This window comes from Vicia villosa, linkage group LG1, assembly GCF_029867415.1.
Source record: "Vicia villosa cultivar HV-30 ecotype Madison, WI linkage group LG1, Vvil1.0, whole genome shotgun sequence".
Lineage (NCBI taxonomy): Eukaryota > Viridiplantae > Streptophyta > Magnoliopsida > Fabales > Fabaceae > Vicia > Vicia villosa.
In genome coordinates, this window is record NC_081180.1 from 21,461,807 (window position 1) to 21,485,066 (window position 23,260).

General features: G+C 33.4%; 2 protein-coding genes and 2 non-coding genes across 4 annotated transcripts; 3 read left to right on the top strand and 1 right to left on the bottom strand.

The window, feature by feature from the left end:
• The first annotated feature begins 2,247 nt into the window (after nucleotides 1-2,247).
• Nucleotides 2,248-7,643, top strand: LOC131630860 (DNA replication licensing factor MCM2-like). Its single transcript, XM_058901607.1, has 17 exons — nucleotides 2,248-2,534; nucleotides 2,643-2,824; nucleotides 3,353-3,531; nucleotides 3,653-3,842; nucleotides 3,928-4,147; nucleotides 4,243-4,450; nucleotides 4,530-4,664; nucleotides 4,751-4,942; nucleotides 5,016-5,188; nucleotides 5,276-5,464; nucleotides 5,557-5,673; nucleotides 5,864-5,948; nucleotides 6,030-6,173; nucleotides 6,266-6,391; nucleotides 6,481-6,663; nucleotides 6,964-7,125; nucleotides 7,208-7,643. The coding sequence occupies exons 1-17, from the start codon at nucleotides 2,335-2,337 to the stop codon at nucleotides 7,319-7,321; spliced, it is 2,799 nt and encodes a 932-aa protein (XP_058757590.1). The 5' UTR covers nucleotides 2,248-2,334; the 3' UTR covers nucleotides 7,322-7,643.
• A 5,408-nt stretch (nucleotides 7,644-13,051) lies between these two features.
• On the top strand, nucleotides 13,052-13,148 carry LOC131645481 (small nucleolar RNA Z157/R69/R10). The gene has a single exon (XR_009297100.1). It is a non-coding gene; the product is annotated as a small nucleolar RNA Z157/R69/R10 (small nucleolar RNA).
• A 73-nt stretch (nucleotides 13,149-13,221) lies between these two features.
• Nucleotides 13,222-13,308, top strand: LOC131645487 (small nucleolar RNA R11/Z151). The gene has a single exon (XR_009297104.1). It is a non-coding gene; the product is annotated as a small nucleolar RNA R11/Z151 (small nucleolar RNA).
• Nucleotides 13,309-15,668: 2,360 nt separating this feature from the next.
• LOC131602350 (calcium-binding protein CP1-like) lies at nucleotides 15,669-16,470 on the bottom strand. Its single transcript, XM_058874438.1, has one exon. The coding sequence runs from the start codon at nucleotides 16,366-16,368 to the stop codon at nucleotides 15,880-15,882; it is 489 nt and encodes a 162-aa protein (XP_058730421.1). The 5' UTR covers nucleotides 16,369-16,470; the 3' UTR covers nucleotides 15,669-15,879.
• Nucleotides 16,471-23,260: the final 6,790 nt, after the last annotated feature.

Genomic DNA, 23,260 nt, shown 5'->3' on the forward strand with positions numbered 1-23,260 from the left:
TGACCAACTTGTTTTAAAAAATTTGGCACCAAATCCATCTATCCTTGGAGACTTCAGGTTTCCAAGACTCCTGAGGGCATTGTAATTCTCCTCCTCAGTCACAGGCTGTATCATGTATTGTCTTTGCTCCCAAGTAAGTTGTGCACCTTATCTCATAGCATGTGCATCAATACCATTCAGATGATCATCAGCCCTGCCCATCAATGTTTGCGGTAAAAAGATAAAACCTCCTCCTTGATTTCCTCATCTGTTAGCACCTAAGTTCCATCATCTCTGTATAGACCCTTCATAGTTTGTTGTTTATATCTAGCTTTTATTGTGGCATGGAAATATGTGTTATTCCCATCCCCTAATCGAAGCCACTCAATTTTTGATTTTTGCTGCAAGTTTTGTTCCTCTACCTCATGCCATCTAATCAAAGTCTCAGCGCATCTCTTGACTTTATCAATTTTTTGGACATTCAATCTGCCAGCTGCAAGGCTATTTTGTGCTTCAAGTAAAGCTTCCCTAAATCTTATTGGGCAGGTCAGTTAGAGGTTTAGTAATTTCCCTTATGGTTGCTTGTAGTCTCTTTAATTTGTGCCAAAGAGTATACATTGGCCTCCCTGAGATAGGCTCTTTCCAACTTTTCTCCACTCCTGTAGCATATCCTTCAAGCTCTATACAGCTGTTCAGAAATTTAATTGGTGATTCCTTTTTTTGTTCATAACAGGATACTACAAGCTAAGTTATTAAATTATGTGATTTTTACTATATTAAAATATTTAATAATTGACATCGAAGTTATTAAATGTCAAATTTTTCTTTTAAGTTATAAAAAATAAAATTAAAATACTATTTTAGAAATCAGGAAGCAATATATTTATAAATATTCTTATAAAATTATTTAAAAAAATGAAAATCACTTTTTTTAAAAAAAAAAAGAGACTCAATATTATATTATTAAAATGACTTTATTATATCCAATTGAATTATATGTGGTAAGTTTGTTTTAATTTACTTATGTTATCTTAATGATATCAGGCATCGGCGATTCAATATTAATTATATGGCTAAGAAAATAATTTACCTTTTATTTTATAATTAAAGAAATATTAAACTTGAATAAGGTCGTTCGATCTCAGTTAGATGGATATAAAAAGGTGACTTTGTGACTGGAGGATTTTGTTAGATGCAATAAAAATAAATCCTAGTCCCTAATAAAAAATTGTTACATTACTTTAGAAAAATATATAATTTTCTCTGTAGCCTCCCCTTCTCCTCACTCTATGCGCACAAAACTCAACATCTCTTTTCTTCCTCTTTTCTCGTATTTATAGTCACTAAAACCTTACAATTATGTAGTCATGTATGTGTTGTGATTGTTTTATTAAAATTAAAGGTCTTGATTTAAAAAATAGTATTTAAATTTATAAATTAAAAATAAAATCAATTATTTTGACTCATCGGAAAATATTAGATGGCTCGTAGTGTCTTGACTATGAGATTATTTGAAAATCCAATGGTAATAAATCCATATCTAGTAAGCAAAATCTAAACTACTTCACCATTCGATAATATTCATCATATTTGCTGTAAAAACATCTCACTTTTTCAATGTTAATTTTTTTAAAATTATTGATCAATAAATATCAACTATTTATATATAATAATAAATAAATATAAATAAATATTAAGGTCAGATGTTAAATTTTAAATCAATAATTTATATTTATTTAACTCAACTAACATAACACAGAGTAATAGTTAAACTATCCAACCACCCATTTTCAATTTTCAATTGTACTATAAAATTAATAACATTACATGCAAAGTTTACAACTTATTAATTAATCGAAATGTATCAATAATTAATAAGCGGGGGTACTTCGACGTCAAAAATAATTATGAGATTACGAGATAACTTACTTTGCTTAATAAATAAACCTTATTAATTATAAATTTTATTAATTGATGTCAAATTAATTTTTTTATTGAATAGATCAAATTCAATCACACAATAACTAAATAAAAAATTATAATCTTTCTTTTATTTATACATTTTTTCAATTTATATCAAAATTGTAAAATGCGATATTGGAGAAGAAGGGACCAAAAAAGCCCAATAACACAATCTCATATAAGAAAGCCCAACGGAACATGGACCCAACCTGGGCCGGGTATAAGAAGAGAGTAACGGCCCAACAAGTAAGAGAATTGGCGCCAACATTTTCCCGCCAAAAAACGGGAACTCCACCGATTGATAACCCTCAGAAGTTACAACCCTAACCAGAGAAAACCAAAATCAAATCGAGAGAGAGCGAGAGTGAAAGTGCTAGAGTTCAGAAGACAACAATGGAGCCAGGAATTCCCCCTTCAACTCCCGATTCGCCTACATCTCCATCCATCGGTTTCAACACCGATCAACTTCCTCACACTCACACCAGTCGCGCCTCCGACGACGAAGCTTCCGTCGATCCCGACATCATTCGCGACGAGCCTGAGCCAGAGGAAGATGAAGACGGAGAAGATCTCTACAACGATAACTTTCTCGAGTCAGTACTTTTTTCATTTCTGTTTTTTTTTTTTTTTAAATTTTATGCTCCTTTTGTATTTTGTGTATTTTAGTTATGTTGTTAATGGAATGAATTGGTGTTGAACAGGGATTATCGGAGAATGGATGAAGCTGACCAGTTCGAATCTGTTGGATTGGATGATTCTGTTGAAGACGAGAGAGATTTTGATCAGATCATGGAGGATCGTAGGGCTGCTGAAGTTGAGCTTGACACTCGCGATGGCCGTACTTCCAATAGGACTAAACTTCCTCAGCTTCTTCACGACCAGGGTAACCATTTCTTTTTCTTTCATTTCGCCGCCTTATCCATGCTTAATTACGATTTCTTTTATTCATTATTGTATTTATTAAATTATGAATTGATTTAGGGTTTGCAATTTTAATTGTTCAAAATTGGCTGATTGTAACTAATTGTTTTAGGCAATCTCTCCTTAGTGGGTGTTGAATTATAACTATTGAGTGAATTGGTATTAATTGTAGGATTTAGGTGTATTGTTTGTGACAGTTATTCCTGGTGATTTTTTTAGAATGGGCATGAGTTAGGATATATCACGATTTACTCTGACAAATTAATCATTATTGCTAAAAGTTTATATGATGTTTGGTCTCTTTGGGTTAGTTTGAGCATGAATTCTATGATGTTTGGTCTCTTCGGGTTACTCTGTGAATGGATTGGTAGCTGTTTGCGTTCTTCTGGTTACTTTATACCCTTTATACCGGAGGTCGTCACTGGTAGCTAAGTTTTTTGTTAGAGCATTAGGGTTATGGTGTTGATTGTTAATCTGTAATCTATTGCAGATACTGATGATGACAGTTATAGGCCTTCTAAAAGGGCCAGAGCTGATCACAGGTCATCTATACCACCAAGTGATGATGATCTTGATGGGATGAATAGTTCACCTGGAAGGTCACAACGAGGACAACACTCAAGGGAGGATAATCCAACCACTGATCAAAATGAGGATGATCAGTATGAGGTACTTTCAACTTTGAACTTATTTTCCTTTCGAAAAAGATAACTTTGAATTTATTTTCCTTTTGAAAAAGATATTCTATAAGCATCATTGTTGATTTTATTTACTTGGTCATGTAATGTAGGATGATTTTGATGATGAAGCTGGGTATGAGATGTACCGAGTTCAAGGAACCCTTAGAGAATGGGTTACAAGAGATGAAGTCCGCCGTTTCATAGCCAGGAAATTCAAGGATTTCTTACTCACTTATGTCAATCCGAAGAATGAACATGGAGATTTTGAGTATGTGCGTCTGATTAATGAAATGGTGTCGGGTAATATATTTTCTTCAATCTTTGTAGTTGTGACAGTCATCAGTATCTTCTTTTTCGCCAACTTATTTTTTGTCTTTTACTGTAGCTAACAAGTGCAGTTTGGAGATAGATTACAAGCAATTTATCTATGTCCATCCCAACATCGCCATTTGGCTGGCTGATGCACCTCATTCTGTTCTAGAAGTGATGGAGGATGTTGCTAAAAGTGTTGTCTTTCAGTTACATCCAAATTACAAACATATACACCAAAAGATTTATGTTCGCATTACCAACTTACCAGTTTATGATCAGATCCGAAATATTAGGTAACATGAAAATTTCAACTGATATGTTGAACCATTCTCCTTCCTCTTGTCTTTTCCATTGGATAAAAAACTAATTGTTGCCTTCTATGGAGCAGACAGATTCATTTGAATACAATGATCCGAATTGGGGGAGTTGTAACTAGGCGTTCTGGAGTTTTCCCCCAGTTGCAACAGGTGAAGTATGACTGTAGCAAATGTGGGGCAATTTTGGGGCCATTTTTTCAGAATTCCTATTCGGAGGTGAAAGTTGGTTCCTGTCCTGAGTGTCAATCAAAAGGACCATTCACTGTCAATATTGAACAGGTACTACCCTTGCAAATGCTTGAAGTTTGAAACTAATATTTTTGTAAAAATTAACATGTTTCTTACTTCTATTCTATAGACAATTTACAGGAATTTTCAAAAGCTCACTCTTCAAGAGAGTCCAGGCATAGTTCCTGCTGGGCGACTGCCAAGATACAAGGAAGTGATACTATTGAATGATCTGATTGACTGTGCTCGACCTGGAGAAGAGATTGTATTGTCCTCTACTTTGACTTTATTTTTTGGTCTTGTGTGTTGTGGAATGATTTTCTTATGTTGTTTTTATTCTGACAATTTCAGGAGGTCACGGGTGTTTATACTAATAACTTTGACTTGTCCCTTAACACAAAGAATGGTTTTCCTGTGTTTTCCACTGTTGTTGAGGCAAATTATGTTACAAAGAAGCAGGATCTCTTTTCTGCCTACAAACTTACACAGGAAGACAAAGAAGAGATTGAAAATTTGGGCAAAGACCCTCGAATTGGAGAAAGGGTATGTTCCTTATAACTTCTGGTGGTATATTTACCATTTAATATTTGTTGTTAAACTATAAATTGAATTTCAGATTGTCAAGTCTATTGCTCCATCAATTTATGGTCATGATGATATAAAAACTGGAATAGCTTTAGCTATGTTTGGAGGTCAAGAAAAGAATGTTGAAGGGAAGCATCGTCTGCGAGGAGACATTAATGTTCTTCTTCTCGGCGATCCAGGAACAGCAAAATCTCAATTTCTCAAGTATGAACTTATCCTTTGTTATTTTATAGGCTTTTAATTTGTTATAGCAATCAGTTGATTGTTAAATTAACACAATTCTGTTGATAGGTATGTTGAAAAAACTGGGCAGAGAGCTGTATACACCACTGGTAAAGGAGCTTCTGCTGTGGGTCTCACTGCAGCAGTTCACAAGGATCCTGTCACGAGGGAATGGACCCTTGAAGGGGGAGCTCTTGTTCTAGCTGACAGAGGGATTTGTCTCATTGATGAATTTGACAAGATGAATGACCAGGATCGGTAAGAAAATAGATAGTGTAATCTTTTATGTTATTTCTGATTATTGTATGTTTTTCAGTTATGTCTGACCATTCTGATAAATATATTATCAGAGTAAGTATTCATGAAGCCATGGAGCAGCAGAGCATAAGCATATCAAAAGCTGGAATTGTCACATCTCTGCAGGCACGCTGTTCTGTCATTGCTGCTGCAAATCCAATTGGAGGAAGGTAAACGAATAAGCTTTTATGTTAAGTTACATGTATCTGAGAGCAGGTTGGCACTGTTCATCAGTGTCCAATTTAAGCCTTCATCTCCCATGTCATTCATATTAAAATCAATTGAAGTACTTATTTATGGTTTATGTTCTCCTAGCTTCTAACTAATGAATTGGCAAATTGAACTCTGTTGGATTTGTAGATATGATTCCTCAAAATTGTTTACACAGAATGTTGAATTGACAGATCCTATTATCTCTCGTTTTGACATCCTCTGTGTTGTGAAGGTTGGTTAAATTCATAAATTCTTCTATAAACTCTTTACTTGTTCATATATTGATTGATTGAGGGAGTTCTTGAATTTACAGGATGTGGTTGATCCAGTCACTGATGAAATGCTTGCAAAGTTTGTTGTTGACAGTCACTTCAAGTCACAACCCAAGGGTGCTAACAATGATGATAAGTCTGTTAGTGAGTCCCAGGATGCATCTGGCATGCCAATTGACCCAGAGGTCCTAACTAAAACCCTGCTGCTGCAGTAACCTCACTTTAAGTAATATTGATTGTGTCTTCTGTGTCTCAAGGAATTTTGGCTTGTTTGCAGATACTCCCTCAAGATCTGTTGAAGAAGTACATTACATATGCCAAGTTGAATGTTTTCCCAAGGTTTAATGATGCTGATTTGGATAAACTTACTCATGTGTATGCAGAACTCCGAAGGGAATCATCGGTAATGTCCTGTCTCTTTTCACCTAGCAAACTTTTGTTTGTAGTTATTGTTTGTATTGGTTAACATGCTGCTCTTATTCTCTTGTTTAGCATGGTCAAGGAGTCCCCATTGCCGTAAGGCACATTGAATCAATGATAAGGATGTCTGAAGCTCATGCAAGAATGCATCTCAGACAGCATGTCACACCAGAAGATGTGGACATGGCAATCCGTGTTCTACTTGATTCGTTCATTTCAACCCAGAAGTTTGGGGTGCAGAAAGCACTGCAAAAGGTATGTAAAAATATTGAAGAAGATTTTTCAAACACAGGTTAACACATACAATTTTGGCGTGTTTTAATTTTTTCTTCCCAGAGGACAAAAAACACTAAATAGACATTAATTCATAGGGTTTACAGTATCTTTGTTCTGTGTTTAAATATCTGCGCCACGAAATATTCTGCATTATTTCAAATTACCTTTTCTTCTGACTTTTCTTAACATTTGATCACATTGCTACAGTGTTTTGATTGGCATTCATGGTTTTGTAATGGACAGAAACTCTTCTCTTAAACAATTCTCTTGTTATTGCAGAGCTTTAGAAAGTATATCACTTTCAAGAAGGACTATAATGATATGCTCGTTTATATTCTCCTAGACCTTGTAAAGAGTGCTATTCAATTTGAAGAAATTGTTGCTGGGTCCACTTCTAGTCTGACGCATGTAGAAGTCAAAGTAGATGATCTCTTCATGAAGGTAATTTAAACCAGTCCTTTAATTATGTTTGTTTTCTAACTCGGATGATTGTGGCTGACTCCCCTTTTGTTTAACACTGTAGGCTCAAGAGCATGATATATATGATCTGAAGCCGTTCTTCAACAGCAACCAGTTTTCAAGGGCCAATTATGTATTAGATGAAGAGCGAGCAGTGATCATACATCACCTCAGGTGAAAGTAGAGTCAGATGTATGGATTTTGTCACACTCGTAGCATGTTGGAGAGGACCTTTGAAAATCATATATTTGCATTAGACCTTATTGATATTTTGTATAATTTAAACAAATAGTCACTTGGTTTGGCTAGTATGCGGCTTGTTGGGTTGAACATCGATCCTCTCTTTGAAAGGATTCTGTCACACAAAACATTCACATCAACATTATTGATAAAAAGCTTATGATTCATTAGAAAACATGATTGTTAATATCATGAGATTTCACCAATACAAGCTGAACTGTGAAGAGTGTAATGAATTTAATGGAAAAAAATCTCTGAAATTTCTGTGTCAAATCTAAATGATATATGCTGTAACTTTTTATTATTTGAATCAATATATAATAATATTATTTCAACAGAAATGGAAGGGAAGTGTACAATAATTTGCTTGCTCCTTGTAATAAAAGACTAAGTTTGAATTTGCCTTCGTTTAATAAATTTAGGACTAACAGTATTATGTTACGCCCTGCCCTCTAAAAGACTTGTAGTATTTACCCTTTTCTTCCCTGTCCACCATCCTCTACAGCAACCGTCTTTGTTGGTCACACCGCCGGTCACCTTGTACCATAATGTCAGCCACAGCCTTCTACCTCTTATTCTACTTGCCAACCGGACTCCCCCACCAAAAAGGTAAAGACATCAGATTCTTACTCTAAAACCCCCTAAAAAGAATACGTTTCTATTTCTTCAACTGATGCCATTCTAAATTTGTTTGGGGGCACTCTAGATTCATGTCTGGCAAGCAAAATCCAGAGTTTACTGTTGGAAATTGTTGACAAATCAAGAAGAAAATAGTTAAGGGCTATGAAGTTCCAACACGTCAATTACAAAGTGTGTTCCCGCACCAGATATGTTTCGGACACACGCGACACGTATTTGACACGTTTTTGTAGTGTTCAACAGAAAAAAATTAAAATATAACGGAAACGGATACAACACACGGAAACGGATACAACAAACTATTTCAAACTTCGGACACAACATCTTCTCAAATTCTCATAATTTTAAAAAATAAAAAACATTTCTTATCTTTTATATTTCATTTCCCTTGTATAAAAAACAACTCGTACTCCTTTTGTTTTTTCATCTCTATTTATTTTCATCTTATTCGTTTGTTTTCATCTCAGCATGCCTATATTCAAGTGTCACCGTCACTGATATACTACTCTTTCCTTTTTGATATTCAATCTTTTTCTTTCTTAATTGAAAGGACTCAATTTAACTTTTTTAAATTGAAAATATTAAGTTTAAAAAAAAAAAATATTGTTTGACCCAATTTTTTATTTACTTTTCTTCTCCTTATAAGAAAATGGAGGGCCAAACACATTTTTTTTAAAACTCTTGTGAAAAAAAGTAATTTTTTTTTAAAGATAAAAAAATTGAATAAAAGGAGCTTTTAAAAAAGGCATTAAAACTAACTTTTTTGGAGTTTAAAACATGTGATCGCGGTTCGAATCTCAATGAAAGCACTAGACGACAATTTTTCAATTTTTTCTACAGTTCATAACATCTAGAGTTATGTTTTATTTATTCTTTTTTTCTTCTTGTCTTTACATCATCATTTTTGTAGATACTAGTATTGTCCAACTTTTTATTTATTTTGTATATTATATCTTGTTTTATTGTATAATGATTTTCAATAATAATATTATTAATTTTTTATATTATACACTAAATTATAGATGTCAATACAATAATTAATCAATACGAAACAACTTATAAATTAAAAATAACTTTAAAATTTAAAAAATAATCATAACAAAACAACTTTAACTTTATTTTAAAAACTTTTGTTTTTAACTTTAATTTTAAATATTTTTTATAAATTATGCTTATAAATTGGATTATTTTATTAATATATAAAATATATATAATGGTGTCCGTGTCTTATATTTTTTACATTAGTGGTGTCTTCGTGTCCATGTCGTGTCTCGTGTTCGTGTTAGAGTCCGAGCTTTCTAAGTTAAGGGACTGTTCTTGTGAGCGCTGAGATGGTTGGGTTTAATTACTACTCCCTCCATTTGTTTATAAAAGATAATGGAGGGTGTATGTGAAAAAGAAAGATCAACACTTATTTCAAATTGTTTCTTCGTTATGGACTGTATGCTTACTTCGCTTTTGTACAAATACTTGTTTCCCTTGCGTGGAAGTGCTAGGATTAGGTTGCAGTGGCTTTATAGAGCAGAAGATGGAGAAGAAATGTGTAATGAAGGACACAGAAGCAAAATAGACTATTCAAAACTAATGTTATCCTTGGTTTAATTTTTTAAAGAGCCAGAAACAATTTTTGGGTGTAGAATTAATTTTAAAATGTTTTAAAAATTGATTCTATTTGAAATTAAAAATTATAATTTTTGAATTTAAATATGATTTTTATATTAAAATTTACCGTTCAATTTAATTTTTGCATAAAACTATTTTAACATAAATAACTTTATATTTAATTCACTTTTAATCTGAATAAATTTTACATAATCAATTAACTCAAAATCAATTTTTTTTTCTACAGAATTAAACTTATTTCACGTTAGTTTTGTAAAAAAATGTGCATCTACCATGAAGCTTCAAGTTATAGCTTTCCTAAATCCACCTTAAATGTGCATCGAAATGTGGTAATTTTTATTTGGACGAGTTTCCAAAAATAGGTCTTTTGTAGGCCATATATTATAGTGATCCATCATAATTTAGTTGTGAATTATAGTAAATTGTAAAAGATTAGGGGTTGCTTTTTTAACCCAGGTGGTGAAGAATCACCCTAATGAATCTCAAAATTGCCCTTCCAACATTCCAAAAGTACACATCCGGATGTCCATAATGCCCCACCGAAATAAATTGTAAGTGAGACACTCTTTTTTTTTTCAAAAACTAGTTTGAAAGTGTTTCTTTGGACTAACCCCTACACTAATTACGTTTATTTTACAGCTCAATGAATAATTTGAAAGTGCGGTTCCATATTTGTCAAGCGGGAAATTGAATAAACACCACCTTGCATGTATTATTCATTCATGATCATACCACCACTCTTCTTCAAATCCTACCAAAACCTCTTTTCATTCTCAATCAAGTTTTGTATTTCAAAACAACATTCTTCTATTTTTTCACATCAAATGTGAGTGTCCTTTTAAGTTTTGCGGGTACCTTATGATGAATAATACATGGACATTTAATGTGATTTGTGGTATGCATAATCATAACTTGTGTTATGAGTAAGTCGATCATCCTATTGCATGTCACCTTAATCTTGAAGAGAAAGATCTTGTTTTTGACATGACATCAAACATGGTGCAGCCCAAAAATATACTTTCAACTTTGAAATGAAAAAGACCTTAATATGTCTCAGATATCAAGCAAGTATACAATGTTCATGTCTGAAACAACAAGGCGATAAGCGGTTCAAGAACTGAAACGCAACAACTATTAAATCTTTTGGATGATTATCATTATGTATCTAGGTACAGAGTGTGTGAGGATGAAGAGATCGTTTGAGATATATTTTGGACTCATCCTGATTCTATCAAGTTGCTAAACACAACATGAACCAAATGATCCAAAATCAGCATAACGAGATACAGACGTCACTTGGTCGTAGTAATATAGTATTAGAACTAGTATTTAGAGACAACAATCTTTATTCACTGTTAGTGGGCAATATATCTTAGGTGAGATTGAATTTTATTTATCACAAGCCAAACGAGCAGAGAAAATAGGTTCAAATAGCTTAAAGTGTAGTTGAACACTTAGGAAGACGAATGGTCTTCCGTGTACTTGTTTAATTTCAAAGAAGACGAAAGTTGATAGACCCGTACGTGTGAATGAGGTTTACACGCACTGGAAAATACTACGGTTTAATGATGATGTTGGTGTGATGGAAAATACTACGGGAAATGATTCACGAAAGATTTTTGAAAGCAGATAATAACATGAAATTGCACATGAAAGAGTCGCTGAGGAAGATTGTCTATCTATAAACCACATATTTGAAACCACCCTCAGAACTGGTAAAAAACAAAAGGTGCTCCTAAGAAATTCAAACCAACATCGAGTGACAATTCAATAAAGTGGTCTCCTTCCTATTTCGAACATGTTGACACACATTTTCTGGATTCTCCAACTTCAAAATCTCAAGATAGTGTTTTCAAAGGTGCTCGCATTAGCAAACCATATCATTCACTACCTTTACCAAAAATCACACACATTGAAGATATTTTGCTTTTTATGCACAAATACATTGAACGAATTATAGATGTTAAGAGTTACAGTAATTGTGGTTATCACGTTGTTTCAACTTTGCTAAATATATGAGAGAATAATCATACAATTGTTCGCCAACAACTTCTCAATGAGTTGAAGGCGCATAAGAAATCATACACAACTCTATACAGTTAAAAAGAACATTTTGATGCAATTCATGCACCTTCTATTCCTTGTGTCAGCGGTCAGATATCGAAGAAAAAACCTATGCACTTCTCTAAAATGGAACATCTTATAGCAAGTACATATAATATACAGTGTGTACTGATCTGAAAAGATATAGTTTCTCGAAAATATTTTGTTCAAAGTGACCACCTCAAAATTCAACGGGACACATTATGTGTATTGGGTGGCTTTCAAAATCTCTATATTTTGTTCAAGTTTTTTTGAAACGCAAGTGTCCTATAACACAAACATAACCGTAGTAGACCAATTATTCCATAAAATAAGCACAACCTTGATCAAATAACTTTATGGAAAGGATGGTTGAATTCACCAAATTGAGCGAGATTGAAAGAGAATTAAATCAGCAAAAGTCAAAAGCAGAATCACCCATACATTTAGATTTAGATGGTTACCCATGTTTTGATATATTTTAGGTTTTATGTAACAATTTATTTAGGTGGTGACTCGATTTTGTATGTAATGTTAATTGATATTGTCAACGATATAATCTGGATACATTTTGATACATTTTAGGCAAAATACTCTTTTTTGTCCCTTAACTATACCCCAAGGTCCATTCCGGTCCCTTATCTTTAAAAAGTGTCAAAGTGGTCCTTTAATTGTTCAAAAAGGTCCACGTTAGTCCTTTCCGTCCAATTTTTGCTAACGACGTCAACTTTTCCATGCTGGCATCTGACGTGGCGCTGAGTCATATTATTATTAGTTATTATTACTCTCTCTCTCTCTACAACTAACGAACCACCCTTACCCAGAAATCTAAGCAACACTTCAAATTCAAGAAGAACAAACACCAACCTCAACTTAAATCGCATCCCAAACACGAATATCAAGTCAAATTAAATGAAAGCAACAAGAAATTTCCAGATCGAAACCACCTAAAACGGAACCCTAATCTCATTACCTTGTCAAAAACAAGATGAAACCTAGAGCTTCCAACACCAAACCAATTCGAAATCATCCTCTAAACACGATTCTCCACTCGAAACTCAACATGAACCGATGAAAATGAGAGATCAAAAGTCTAGAGAGAAAAACCATATAACCTCTCTTCGTCCTCAGACCTCACACTGTTCTGCCGACTTATTCTCACTTCACTGCCAATATATTCCAACCTCATCATCGTCCTTACTCACTCGTTCATGTCAAATACTGGTTTGGTTTGTGTTTGTTAGGATTTTTTAGTTCCGTATCTTAATTTCAATAGGATTTCTTTTCGATTTTTTTCTTCTGTTTTTGTGTATTTGATGTTGAATATTGTGCGGTGATGATACTATGGTGGACTAGAGTTTCTGATTTGGGAATCTTCACCCACGAATTGATTACAAACCCTTGGCTGTTTGAGCACTCTTAATTTTTCCCATTTTCATTTTCTATTTTTTACGTTATATTTTATTTATTATTTAATAATTTTGATAATTAATAAGGCTTATGATGATAACATAGTTAAATCTTAGCGGATTTCAGTGAGATTTTTAATCAAGGATCTGATTGTTACACATACTGAGGCCTTTTTTTCCATCAAAATTACTAATTCCATCAAAATAGTAATAATAATATGACTCAGCACCACGTGAGATGCCAGCATGGAAAAGTTGACGCCGTTAGCAAAAATTGGACGGAAAGGACTAACGTGGACCTTTTTGAACAATTAAAGGAGCACTTTGACACGTTTTAAAGATAAGGGACCACAATGGACTTTGGGGTATAGTTAAGGGACCAAAAAGAGAATTTTGCCTACATTTTAATGTATATTCAATATTAGTTATATAAATATTGGTTGTTCCATTTTTCTAAATTTTTATGTTTCAAATTAAAACATGGTCCCATAGTAGGTTATGTGTGAACAGTTGTGTTTGAGAGGGTGAATCACGAACTGTAATTTTAGACTCACTCTATTTTATTGCAAAAAATACTAAGATGAGTTCGGAACTGCATTTACGGAGAAACCTTCTTTTACATTAGCCACCTAATATGGGTATTTTATCTTAATTATAAAGTTGACGTTTCTCACCTTGTAAACTTCTTCATCATTTCTCTTCTCATTGCATGCCTTGTGTTTCCTTTGAGATGTTGGCTTCCTTGTGGAATTAATGACAAGGCGGTGGTATCTATTCATGACATGTTAAAGGGTGGTGACTAGGAGAACAAGTATATGTTCTTCCTTAACAGGATACAGAGGTGCCTAGCTTGGTGGCTTGATTGTTAAAGGGCCAAATTCAGACTTCCTTCAAGTCCTTTGTGGGAGTGAGCCTCTTGTTTTTTGTCCCTAATTTAGGGTCCCAACTTGCGACATCTACCTCTCGTGCTTCTGGCTGGAGGATCATCTATGACGAAGCATTTCCTTCTCATTTCCAAGGTATTTTGATAGCATTCACGAACAACCTCCTGATCCCACTGAACAAATTTAACTCGCCCATCAGATAATAAATACTTTGTGCTTAAATAAATGGTAGAAAGGACCCCCCTAACAAGTTGAGGGAGGGCCGCCCCAGGATGACGTTGTGTGGGGACAAGACGTCTACCACATGATATTTTACATTAAAAGTTCTCGTTTTTACCTCTAAGCCAAACATTTTTTCGAGCGTTATGACCTTTCACTTGTACTCGTTCACCTAATAGATCAACTAGAGAACCTTGAAATGCTCAGATGTGTTCTAGGTCAATACGTGACAACTCCTTTATAATGTAGGGCTGTCAGAAGTTTTTAGGGTTGCTATGGTGTTAGAGCAAGCTCACACAACACAAGAATGGTGAAAAACTCGGTGTTTTGTGTAATGGATTGAATATTCCATTCAACCCCATAGTTGATATATTTATAAAAATCATTGAATTTGGACCTTAGAACTATCGAAGTTATGTTTTACTGTTGATGTTATCTAGGCTTTTTGGGGGGGCTTATTTTGTTTGAATATGGATTAGAATTATCGATCTCAGTTTGAGACATTTTTTATGTCTGTATTTTTATTAGATTGAGGTAATATTTTTTTTATTATGTTTGACACTATTTGTAAGATTTATAAGATGTTTTCTTTTCGTGTACTATATATACCATTACATTACACTACTATGATATACTATGGAAAAATCATGATTCTTAACTGTTTCAAGCAAATGAATACACCATTAGAAGCGAAGTGTCACCGTGAACTCGATTCTATAATTTATTTAAATATATCAGCAATTCTTCCGTAGGTAAAACTACGACTTTTTGAACACGTTTCGTAGATATACCTACGGAAGAATTATGCATCTAAAGAAGAAACCAAATTTTTTGAAGAAAAAAATGTGTTTCCGAATGTACATCTACGAAAGTAGACGGCATAAATAAAAATTTGTCAAGTGTCTGAGAGAGTCGTGGGGTGCATTGAAAAATCTTCTACTTAAATACTCTCTCTGTTTTTTATTATAAGTCGTTTTAAAACTTTCACACATATTAAGAAAAATAATAATTGTTGTATGAAAATGAGAAATTATGAACTTTCTTACAAAATTATCTTCATTAATGACATGTGAAAGATAAATTTATATAATTGAAAGGAGAGAGAATAATAAATATTTAAGGATATAATAGAAAAAATAATATTAATTATTCATTGAAATTGTAAAGCGATTTATATTTAAATACAATTTTTTTCAAAACGGCTTATAATAAAAAACGGAGGTAATAGTAAACTCTTGATCAAATGAGATTATTAAAAGAAGAGAAATGTTAATCATTGTCCTTGAGACACTCTTTAAGTGATTAAAGTGGTACAAAAATTAAAAATATGTGTATCCAATAAATTAGAAATGAAAATATTAATTTTTATAAATATTTTTTAATTTAATATATTAAAAAAAATATCCTGAATGCACTCGTAAGCGATACCTTTAAAATAACATAGATTCTATCATAATTGAGGTTATTAAGTAATTTTCATCATTACAACTCACATCCCACTCATCACTTAACAAATACAATTCACCTAAAAAATTTATCAATTCCGAAACCTAGAAGTGTTCCAGAAAATCCAACGCAAAACCAATTTAGCCACTAACTTTTTTCAACAACATAAAAACACGATTAAACACTACTAACAATTAATTATCCAGAGCAAGATGATCAAAAGCTAATATACGAATCAAACCATCAAAGCTAACACCGCCGTTTCCATCACCACCGCCCAACCTAATCATAGCGTTTATATCTTCATCGCTTGCCTGAAACCCAGCCAACGCCATATAATTCTTCAAATCCTCATAACCAACTTTACCGTCACCGTCTCTATCCATCACCTTGAACACATCTTCCATCGCCCCACACCCTAACGGTCTCTTTTCTCCTTCACCGCTAACAACCTTCTCGAATTCCTCGTACTCCACGAACCCGCTCAAGTTCGTGTCCGCCACCGACATCATCGCACCGATCGCGTCATCGCCGCCGCTAACACCGCCGCTGTTGGTGGCGTAGAATGAACGGAGATCCTCTCGGCTTATTTTACCGTCGGAGTCGGTGTCGAGAACGTCGAACGCCGGACGGAAATCGGATGTGGGAGGTTGTAGACGGAGGTTACGGCCAGAAGGACACATAATGTTTTTTTTGTGTGTTTGGTTTTTGTTTGGCTTTTGTTTGTGTGAGTTTTGTGGTTGTGTTTTTTGAACTATGGTTGGTTATGGTTATAACTTAATTATTCCTATATACGTGTGTTGAATATATAGAGGGTGGAGTGGGTTTGGGCTCCGGGAATTTGGGGGCCCACGCAGTATTTGTGAGGCATGCAGTGATTCCTATACGGACAGAATCACGGGACTTGGGCAGCAAGGTTTTGGACTACGTTGAAATTTGGAGAAATGTGCTGGGGTTCTTACGTATGTCGTGACATCATTGCTCTTGTTTCTTTCGGAGATGTGATTCTGTTCTACCGTCTAGAATACTCCTCGTGGTTGTTGTGTAAATTGCTATGTAATGTTCACTTTACAAATATGAGAAAATGTGGTGAAGTGGGGGTCACACCACTCACGAGATATTGGGAGTTTAGAAATTCAAAAAGAAAATGATTTGGAAGTTTGATGGGGAGTTTTTTTTTTTTCTTTTTTTATTTAAAAAATAAAAAAGTTCATTCTACATAAAATTATTTCTTTAAATATTTTACTTTTTAGCTGAAAAAATAAAATAAAATATAATAATATTTTTCTTGGGAAACACTCTTCCACCATATTTATGTTAACGAAAAGCCTTATTTAACCTTTTTTTATTAGTGTTATTTATGTTATGAGTCGACCTTATGTTCAAAGACGGAGGGATTCAATCAAAAGATGGTTCAATCCAATAACACAAATGCTAAGTTGCTAATGATCAAGTGGTTATGTTGCTAATTGCTCACCGTTAGATTTAATCGAAAGGTCCCACTTAATCCACTTCGGACGATCTGGGGTGGTTCTAACCGCCTTCAATATATAAAGCTCTATAAGCAACATCATTTAGGTAGTCTAATCATTCATATATTCAAATTATTTCTCATTCATTCATTAATTTGAATTTCAAAGTGCTAACTTTGTAGGTCTAGTTCGTTTTGCCACATGAGAAGTACACTCCACCGCAACTGAACCATATTTCTGTCTATCATCAAATGTTTTTGGTTCCTAAACGAAACATTGGCACCACAAGTGAGAATCAACTTCAGATTCTCACGAATTTTTCCAGTCAGATCATTCTGGTTCTGAAGTCATGAATAGTTACAACGGCCTCGCTCTAAATAAGACAATAACACTTGATCCATCTATAGAAGTCACCATAGGTTTACCAACCTTAAAATCATCTTCTTACTTCACAATTTCTCTAATTGACAATGGATCACCTAACAAGGGGGAATTAAACAAAACAACATTTGACATAAGGTTTTTTAAGGTCGTTGACGACGACTAGCAGGCGGGAAAAATGTAATCCTATCTTAGCATTTATAGATTGCGACAATGTGGATGAGATTCCTAGTGCCACACTTTTGATGGTCGTAGTTACTAATATAACGAACACTCAGTGTTAGGGATCCTTATTGACAGAAGGAGTTTTTAAAACACCGTGTACTTCGGCATCTTTGTGAAGTTATTGTTGCACAATTGAGACCTAATGTCATTTGGAGGGAAAAATCTTCTAGCGTTCAACGATTCCACCATTCGCCTTTGCGGAGCAATAGAAATACCAATTTTTGTCAAAAAGAGAAGGACAAGAGTACAATGGACGTGTTTTTCTTACGTATGTCATGACATCGTAGCTCTTGTTTCTTTTGGAGATGTGATTTTGTTCTACCGTCGAGAATACTCGTCATGGTTGTTGTGTAAATGATTATACAATGTTCACTTTAACAAAATGAGAAATAAATGTTATGAAGTGGGAGTTTAGGAAAAGAATGATTTGTAAGTTTTATTAGGAAATTTTTTCTCACAATAACCTCTTTTACTAGTATGTGTATATATATATATATATATATATATATGTATATATATATATATATATATATATATATATATATATATATATATATATATATATATATATATATATGGGACGACTCAAGTGAGAACACTTGGTTATTATGAGAAATGAGAACAATGAATCACGACCATTAAATTTTAATTTTGTTGATTTTAATGGACTGGATTGGTTTCTCTTTCTATATTGATTTAAAATAAATATTGAGGATCATAGAAAGAGAAACCAATCCAGTCCATTAAAATCAACAAAATTAAAATTTAATGGTCGTGATTCATTGTTCTCATTTCTCATAATAACCAAGTGTTCTCATTTGAGTCGTCCCCATATATATTGTTCTCATTTCTATATTGATTTAAAAATGTCATTCTCATAAGATACGTCCTCAATATATATATATATATATATATATATATATATATATATATATATATATATATATATATATATATATATATATATATATATATATATATATATATATATATATATATATATATTGAGGACGTATCTTATGAGAATGACATTTTTATATGAGAATTTGAGAATGAATCTGAACAATTAGATTTTAAAATAAATATTAGAGATTATGTGTTAATATTTTTCTCTCTCTCCTCCATTATTAAAATAAATGATGGAGGAGAGAGTAAAAAACAATAACACATAATCTCCGCCATTTATTTTAAAATCTAATGATTTCTTTTTTCTCTTAAAAGAGTATGATTTTTTTGTCTTTCCTCCATGATTGCACATGTAATTTGGATTTTTGACATATAATTGCACGTTTAATCTTAACTGTTTCTTTTTAATCTGATGGTTCTTATTCTTCTCACATTTATATATATATATATATATATATATATATATATATATATATATATATATATATATATATATATATATATATATTCATTCGATGTGAAAATTATTTCTTCTAATATTTTATTTTTAAGTTATAATAATGTTTGTCACTGATTGAATCAATGGACACACTTTTTGTTTTTGTCCAATAAAAAAAGGATGAAAAAGATAAGTGACACGTATTATTCATTGAAAAGTACTAAAAAAACATCGGATATATTGTCATTAGACATTGTTTTTTTATTAAATTAACCTTATTAATGTATTGAATGTAGTGTATAAAATAATAATAGAATGACACAATTGAAAAAATAGCAATTATTTCTACGTTAATAAAAGTGAAAATGACATTATTCTGGTCCAATCCGCTCCTGCTCCCAGGACGACCCAATAACCTTGACCCATTCATCCAAAGGCAGTGAGAACATGACCTCCCATGCCCTACTGTCGGGCTCATTTCCTCGCTCATGTCGAGGATAGCTACACGCCAGCAACGAGACATGCGTTCTGCTCTCAGTCGAAGAGCGAAACCACCCATGCTCGTTAAATATCTCTGTCGACCAGAGATGTCGTCTTGCCCGATCAACGACTAGTTTCGGGCAGCCTCTCAAGGTTCCTAAACATACTCCTAAAATTCTAGCAGTCACGTATTTAGGGTCTGAATCCACAATCCAACCCAAAACATGGACCAATGGCTAAGCACTGGGGGACAATATAAAAATCCTCTCATTTGAGAGGGTCAGATAACACAATTTCAAACCCTTGAAGCATTTTCACGTATCTCTGCTCCTACTTACTTGCTCGTCAGAGGGCCTTGTAAGTACACCCCCTTCTCCTCTTCATCAGCTTCGTACAGACGTCTATGGCCAACTTTCAGATTCCGATCACCCTCTAGATCAGACATTCATTTTGATTTATTAACTAAAACGACAGTTAATGTGAAACAAAGGGAGTATAAATAATATGTAAAATAGACTTGTTAGTAGGAGTATTTGTGAGTCAGATAAAATCAATTAAAAAAATTATTCAAACCAAATTAAACTAAACAAAAAAGATTTATTTTTTGGTTCAATTTTAGTTTTTGAGATCTGTTAAACCAATAAACTGAACCGATGACTATAGTTATCCTTTTTCATGTTTCAAGTTCTCTTGGTTAGTTTTCATCTGCTTTTTTATAAATAATGTTTACTTCTTCTTTTTTAACGAAATTTCTTCTAGTATTAATACAAAATAGTTTTAATATGTATTTGAGGTGTGAATCTTGTTAATTTATGTTTCGTGCAGGCCAAAGATCCGGGATCTACTCTTTTGCATTGGTCAAAGGTCCAATAACACGAGACCCATTATTCAACCTGCCTCGTTAGACCCAAGGTATAAATACATTCGTAAAGGGTTTTCGAATAAACAATCTCTAATCTTTACTTTTATTACAACTATCTAGAATCTAAACTGACTTGGGCATTGAAGTGTTAACTATGCAGGTACCCCCTAAGTCCATCGTACAAGAGATAACAAACGCCTATTGACAGCATCATATCAAGACTGATACCTTTGGTTCATGATGACGGTGCCAGAAACACGAGAAATTGGGGCTTGAATTAGGTTGCACCAATATAATCTTTTCGCAACTCAAAACACAAAGCTTAACAAGTGAATACAAATAAATGAACACAATTATTTTTATCTTGGCTCACTGTTGTAGCAACCTGCCCTAAAAATTTTAGATTTTAGAGTCGCCACCTATTCTGCCAGAGCGAATAGAAAACCCTACGAAGTTTAAAGATCTGGGTAAGTTATTATAATCAGGTCAAGGGAAGGTGTTAGGCACCCTTAACCCTTTCCTAAGGTTTTATTTAAGGCAAAAGTTTATGGCTTAAGAGTATTAAGGTAAGGTTTGTGGCTATGTAAAGAAAGATGACAGAAAGTTAATAGGGTAAACCTTAAACCTATTGAAGTTTTGGGGAAGGGGACTCGCCTTGGTTATCCAAGTGCCTACGTACCTCCTTAAGGAGGATCAGAGTCTACGTAGTTCGGGATATGTTGGTGTTTTTTAGAGGTTGTATGCCTTTGTGATTTATATGTTGAAGGTGGGTTTTATATCAATTGCAGTACGCAGTTTTGTAATCGATCGCAGTTTTGTGTAATTCGTAGTTTATGAAAAGATTAAAGATTTATTATATGGCATACAACCCTATTTAATATTGTTTTAATGTTTCATTAATCGCGTTGATCAATCGATTTGATCAACATAATTAACAAATTAATCCATGAAATAAAATGTTAATCTTATTACTAACTATTATAAGTGATCAATTCGATTAAAACAATTAGTAAGTTGCACCTTGATTTGTATAGAAAATTTTAATTAGCTTTGACAAAAATCATTTTTGTCGTTAATTATTGTAATCGATTGATTCAATTAAAACAATTAGCGAAGTAAACCTTGATGTAAACGTTTTAATAAGAATTAATTTTAATATATTTTTGTTAGAAAAAATATGATTTTTTTTATCAACGCGATTATTAGGCATAATCGAATCGATTAAAAAATTTGCGTAAACCCCATTAAACAAATTAATTAAAACTTAATTAGATAAATAAATTAATCATTATTATTCTTCAAAAAAATATGATCGTTACTCAACGTGATTATTGATTATAATCAGATCGATTAACAATTACCTAAGAACCAATTAGAACAATTAAGGGTTAATAAATAAATTGATTTTATTTTCTGGCGTAGGGGGTGTGTTTTTAGTTTTCTATTAACTCAGGGGGTGTTAATAGCGTGAAGCCCAGCCCAGTAGACCCAGAGGTCCGTTTTGACTCTATGTGGGCATGTGTACGACATTATTGTGGAATGCAGTGATCAGGATCGTTGATCCAGATCCAATGGCTCTCAGAATAACGATCTGGAGCATGGATATGGAATAGGATGATCCCTAGGTCTGCATGCGTTTTGGATGAGAGACTACGCTAAGGGAAATGCACTGAATCACGTTCAGTATGCAAACCATGTGGCCATCAGAAGGCCACATGGCACCCATCGGACGACTAAGGGAGAGATTATCTCCCAATCTCTCAAATTTTCATTTCATTTTTCTTCTCTCTTTCTCTCTCTCTTCGGTTCCCCATCTCTATCTTTTTATCTCTCTCAAACCAAAAACGACCACCATCCACCACCGGTCGGAAATCGCCTTGGCCGGTGGCTCCCCCATAATCGCCCAAAAACCACCATAAAACCCAGAAATTTGATGAACTCTAACCCTAACCCTATCAATTCAAAAACCCTAACCCCAAAATCGCACCCAGATTCAAACAAAAACAACAAAATTGTATACACATTTAAGCTAAGTGGATCGATCTATACCTCTTTCGCTTTAATCCTCCTTTGCTTGTCCCGATTTGCTTTCTGATTTCTCTCTTTCCCTCCTTTTTGCAGGTAACGACGCACAGGGGGCTGAGCTCTGGGAATTTAGGGTTCTAATGATGAACCCTAATTCTCTTTGGATGAAGAGCTTTGGTGTGAAGGTATGGGAATCGACGCGGCAAGCTTCCAGGGTCCCCATTCTTCATCTCAAATTTTTTGTTTTATAGCCTTAGGTCTGATTTGATTTAGGAAATAGATTTTAAGTTTTTGATTCACAAATTAATTGTAGATTTTGTTTAGTTTTAGGTTCTGATTTGATTCGATTGTATATTAAGGTTAATAAATTTTGTTCTTTTCCTTGCTTTTTTTTTGTTTTGATTCGTTTTCAATCTATGGGCCTGGGCATTCGTTTTCAGATCTAGGGTTTACATTAGGTTGAGGTGGTGGTGATGAGCTGGGCGGCGCCGTTGGGTTGATGATGATGAACAGTGGGTCAAAGAAAACCCTACTTGAATTGTTGACTTCGGTCAACTCCACTTAATTAATTAAAATATTAATAAAATTAAACAAATTTTTAATAATAATAATAAGACTTATATACCTTTTAATCAGAATAATAATAATAATAATAATAATAATAATAATAATAATAATAATAATAATAATAATAATAATAATAATAATAATAATAATAAGAACTATCATATGTTAATTGAGATTAATATATAAATATAAATGACTAATAACTAGATTAATAGTAT